Source organism: Bison bison, unplaced genomic scaffold (assembly GCF_000754665.1).
Source record: "Bison bison bison isolate TAMUID 2011002044 unplaced genomic scaffold, Bison_UMD1.0 scf7180017863978, whole genome shotgun sequence".
NCBI classification, from domain to species: Eukaryota; Metazoa; Chordata; class Mammalia; order Artiodactyla; family Bovidae; genus Bison; species Bison bison.
Genome location: NW_011494550.1, coordinates 789,789 through 794,348, shown reverse-complemented (window position 1 = coordinate 794,348; position 4,560 = coordinate 789,789). Strand labels below are relative to the sequence as shown.

At 56.9% G+C, this 4,560-nt stretch overlaps 1 protein-coding gene across 1 annotated transcript in view; it reads right to left on the bottom strand.

Annotated features, from left to right (window-relative positions):
- The window catches only part of EPHX3 (epoxide hydrolase 3), a 7,248-nt gene extending 3,078 nt beyond the window's left edge, over positions 1 to 4,170 (bottom strand). Inside the window, exons 1-7 of the mRNA XM_010833987.1 lie at positions 3,755 to 4,170; positions 2,551 to 2,927; positions 2,262 to 2,347; positions 1,672 to 1,829; positions 1,445 to 1,573; positions 91 to 194; positions 1 to 11 (exon numbers count right to left, since the gene is read on the bottom strand). Coding sequence (XP_010832289.1) covers positions 1 to 11; positions 91 to 194; positions 1,445 to 1,573; positions 1,672 to 1,829; positions 2,262 to 2,347; positions 2,551 to 2,793 — 731 coding nt within the window. The 5' untranslated portion in view covers positions 2,794 to 2,927; positions 3,755 to 4,170. The remainder of the gene's footprint in view (positions 12 to 90; positions 195 to 1,444; positions 1,574 to 1,671; positions 1,830 to 2,261; positions 2,348 to 2,550; positions 2,928 to 3,754) is intronic.
- Between the last annotated feature and the right edge of the window lie 390 nt (positions 4,171 to 4,560).

Sequence of the window (4,560 nt, the reverse complement as noted above, 5' to 3'; positions counted from 1 at the left end):
GTCTTCAGGATCTGGGCATAACAACAGGACGCCGGCTTCAGTCCCAGCCCACGACCTTCCACCCAGCCCTGGGCCTTCACCCTACTGCACCTGGAAGTCAGACATGGATAGCAGCTTCTCGGGCAGCCAGGGAAGCTGGAATAGGAACACGTAGTTGGAACGGAAGAACTGGCCGATGTGGTGCAAAGAGTAGTCTAGGGTAGGGAGAGGGAGGCAGGTGTGAGGCCTGGGTTTCTGCAGGCCCCACACCTCTGCACTTGACACACACCCAGATCGTGCACACAGATATGCCAAGACTCAGGAATACCATGGCTGCCTGCCTGAGCCTGTGGGGACACTCAATGGTTCTCTTGGCCAGGGAATAAGCTTGTCTCTCTCCTAAGTGGCCACTGTACCCACAGAATGGGGGCACTTTCCTCCACAGTCCCCAGGAGCTCCCTGAGCCACTGGCGTGCTCCCCCTGCCATGTCTGAATGCGTTTCTCCTGCCTCATTCAGCTAACATTTATTGACCACCTACTGGCCCTGTTCTAGACTCTGGAGATATAGCAGTGAATGGAACAGACAAAACCCTCTTGCCCTCAGGAAGCTGGAGATGGAGACAGATAAGAAACAACAAAAAAAGAAAGAGAGATAATACAGCTCTGACTACAATTCTGGGATTTAAAATTAGGTGATGTGATGGACACTTGGTGGCCAGAGAAATGACATCTCAAATGTTATTGTAGTTGCTTCTGTTTCCCCAGCTGGACCATGGGATAATAACACTTTCATAAGCCCAGGAGGCTTGTGTAGGTTACTCTATGCAGGCTCCTTGTCAAAGCAATTGTAGGGCCTTTCCTGGTGGTCCAGTGGTTAAGAATGCACCCTGCAATGCAGGGGGACATGGGTTCAATTCCTGGTCTGGGAAGATCTCACATGCTGTGGAATAACAAAGCCCGTGTACCACAGCTATTGAGCCTGTGCTCCAGAGCCTGGGAGCCACAACTCCCAGGTGCTACCAGGGCAGCACCTCTGCATGACGCCCACATGTGACAACTACTGAAGCCCACACACCTAGAACCCATGCTCTGCAACAAGAAAAGCCACCACAATGGGGAGCCTATGCACCACAACAAAGAGCAGTCCTTGCTCATGGCAACTAGAGAAAGCCCACGTGCCGAAACGATGACCCATCACAGCCAAAAATAAAATAAATAAATAGTAGATCTTGGGGGGAAAAAAAGCAATTGTAACCTGTAAGTGCTCACAAAAATGTGGATTACTCCTTGGTGTACTGTCATGGATTATAGATTGACAGCACCATGGGGGAAGGAAGCCAGGTTTACCGTTGTGCCCCCAGCCCCTGGAGTGGTGACTAGGATGGATGGACATAGAAGTGCTGACACAGACATACACACCCCTTCACACAAGCACACTCCAGCATCCAGGACTCCCCGACACACCTTGGTACACTGACATGGGGGCAGCACTGACCACTACCATTCGCTCCACCAGGGATGGGTAGTAGATGGAGAAATTCCAGGCTAGGAGTGCACCCCAGTCATGGGCCACGAGGATACACTTGGAATAACCTGGCGGGGAAGTCAGAGGAAACTGTGTAAGTGAGATGTCAGGTAGAGGTGAAGCAGGGGTGAGGGGGGCCAGGGCTGGGACGGGGGCACCTCCCTACCCAGGCCCAGAATGACATCCTGGATATCTGCCATCAGTAGGTCTATGGTGTAACAATCCACATCCTTTGGCGCATCGGAGGGGCCGTATCCCCGCAGGTCCACAGCCACCACGTGGAAGCGGCTCTGAAACTCCCGGAGCTGGTAGCGCCAGGAGAACCTGTTAGGCGGGCCAGGGAGGGAGGTTGAGTCAGGGTACCAGGGCAGCACCTCTGCATGATGCCCAGCAGGGACCCTGGGGTGACCCCCACTTTCCTGCCCAGGACTTCGCAGAAGGGAGGATGGGGAACCACAGCAGGTCAGCTGCGCCCTGGATTCTGGACAGCCTCAACATGGATATTTCTTCGTCCCATCCCTTCAGGGCCTTCTGTCTCCATCTATCTCCGTTTGGACTCCTGTCCTCCAGTCCAGGCCCGATATACTTTGCCTTAGGGGCTCCCAGTCTACCCAGCCCTTGTCTCCGTCTCCTCAGTGCTCTAGTGGTCCAAGCTCCACACCTCCCGCCCCACCCCACCCCTCCCGCCCGCCCGACCCCACCCCTTCCTCGCGCATCCGGTCCTGTGCGTCCCAGGACCCTGGGCCTCCGACATACCAGTTCTCAGGGAAGCCATGCAGAAACAGCATGAGGGGCCCTTTGCCGCGTCCAGCGGAGACATAGTGCAGGCGCAGGCCCGAGCTCTGGGGGAGGGCACAGTCTGAGACCTGGGAAACCCCTCTTCCCCGGGCTTGAACACCTCCCTTCTCCCAGGTCACATGCGTACTCAGACTTGGATTCAACCATTTGCCACTCCGCACCAATCCAACACGGGCCGGCCTTCCAGGATCCTTGAACCTCGAAAGCCCGGTGACGGCGCCCCCTTCCGCACCCCCGTCATGCTCACCCTGAGAATAAGGAAGCAGTGCTCTCCCAGCGTGGGGTCGCTCAAGCAGACCGGTGGGGTGTGCCGGGGGCGCCCCAAAAAACCGCGTCGCGGCCGGCACATCACGTGTGTGAGCGCGATGCAGCCATAGACAGCTGCAGCCACCAGCGCCGCCGAGAACACGAGGCTCCACATAAAGGCACGAAGCAGCTTCAGAGTGAGGCGCGAGGGCGCCAGTAGCGCAGTCACCACCAGCTCGGGCATGGCTCCGCGTCCCGGGACTACCGCGTTGCCGTCTGGGGTATGGGCGAGGGGTGCGGGCTGCAGCAGCGAGGCGGGATCTGGGCTGGCGAGCCCGCCGCCTTTGGTTTGGAGCCCCTCCGTGTCGTCGGGCTTTGCTGAACGCACCGAGAGAAGAGGCGGGCGGCTCAGACCGAAACTGCCATGGCTTACAACTCAACCAAGTGCTAGATAAACACCTGGGCGCGACAGTGGCAGGGAGCAAGGCTCGAGGTGCGGGGGAGGAGGCTGCGAGGACGAGACTCAGGTGGTTGGGGTGGAACCTTGGGGAGAAGGGATGCTAAAGACTCGGGCTGTGGGAGGGATCTAGAAAGGCTTAGGCGAGTCTTAAGGGGCGGGGGTCTAGTAGGACGACGGAGTTGGCTGGGTGATCGGGTGAGGGGGGCCCGATCTAGAGGGAGACTGGGGTCTGGCCTGAACAGAAGACAGCAGGCGCTGTGGGTGAAATGGGCGGGGTCTGGGGCAAAGGGGCGGGGCAATGCAGGGTAAGTGCAACCTACTAGCTGGAAATGTGGGCCCCAACTAGGCCTAAGAACCTTATATGGGCTAGGGGCGCGGCTTAGGAGGCCGGGAATGAGGATGGAGCCTAGAGAAGGCGGGCCCTAAGTTGGGCGGAGAAGCCCCGAGGCAGGGTCTGGATGGTTTCGGTGAGAGGGATGGACCAATGAGCTGGGAGTCGGCCTGGTTACGGGCCAATGAGGCGGGCCGGGATCGGAACCTAATATGGCGGGTCAGGCGGGCCCGGAAGCGGAAGAAGGGGGATAGGCAGTGCCATGGAGAAGGTTAGGAGGGAATCGCGGGCTGTCGCCGCGGCCCAAGGAGGCCTCGGGAGCTCCTGCCGCTACCCTCATCTCCCAGGAGCTCCCCTCCCTGGAGCGCGCGATCCTCCCCTCAGTCTGACTCCAAGGGACCTGGCAGTACCTACACTAAGCTCTGGTTCCAACGGTGGTCCAGCCGCCCAGACCCCGCGCCGGCTCCAGTTGGTCCAGCGGATCCGTTGGCCCCCCCTGCACGCCTGTGATTGGATAGCGGCGGTTATTGACGTGCAGGCTACAGGTCCAGCCCCGGAGCCAATCCGCAGTTGTTGAGACCGGGACTCAGCCAGTGAAGACCAGAGCTTAACTCCTAGAGGGCAGGCCCGGCCCGGGCCCTGGAGAACCGGACTGGTCGAATCACTGGGACTCTGGTCAAAAGAGGAAACAGAGCAGGGAGGGTTGGACGAGAAGCCCGGCAGGGTAGCTTCTTCCTCCTCCAGTTTTGCAATCTTCCTCCCAAGATCCTAAACATTTCAAAGTTACTCATTACTTAACCGTGATAATAATCCTATTAAGTGTAGATACTATCACCTTCCCGTATTATAAACCAAGAGCCTGAAATTCGAGTATTAAGTCATTTGCCTGAAGCCTAACAGCTGACTCAACAGCAATCAAGGACTTGAGAAAAACAGCAGTCTTGGGCTCCACCTCTTCCTCCAACCAGAGGCAGCCTTTGGGATGACTTTCGATATTTATTAATAGCTATCTCTAAATGTGTTTATGTGGTTTTATCTTTTGATTACCAGTTTGGGGCATTGACTATCATTGTCACCACCACTGCAGGAGCTGTATCCATGTTTAGTTTTCCTACTGGTTTCCTCTAACTTTACCCCATTTTGTCACCTCTCATCTTTCCTCACAAGGACTTTTGTGGTGACTTAGTGGCAAAATCTGCCTGCCAATGCAGGAGATGCAG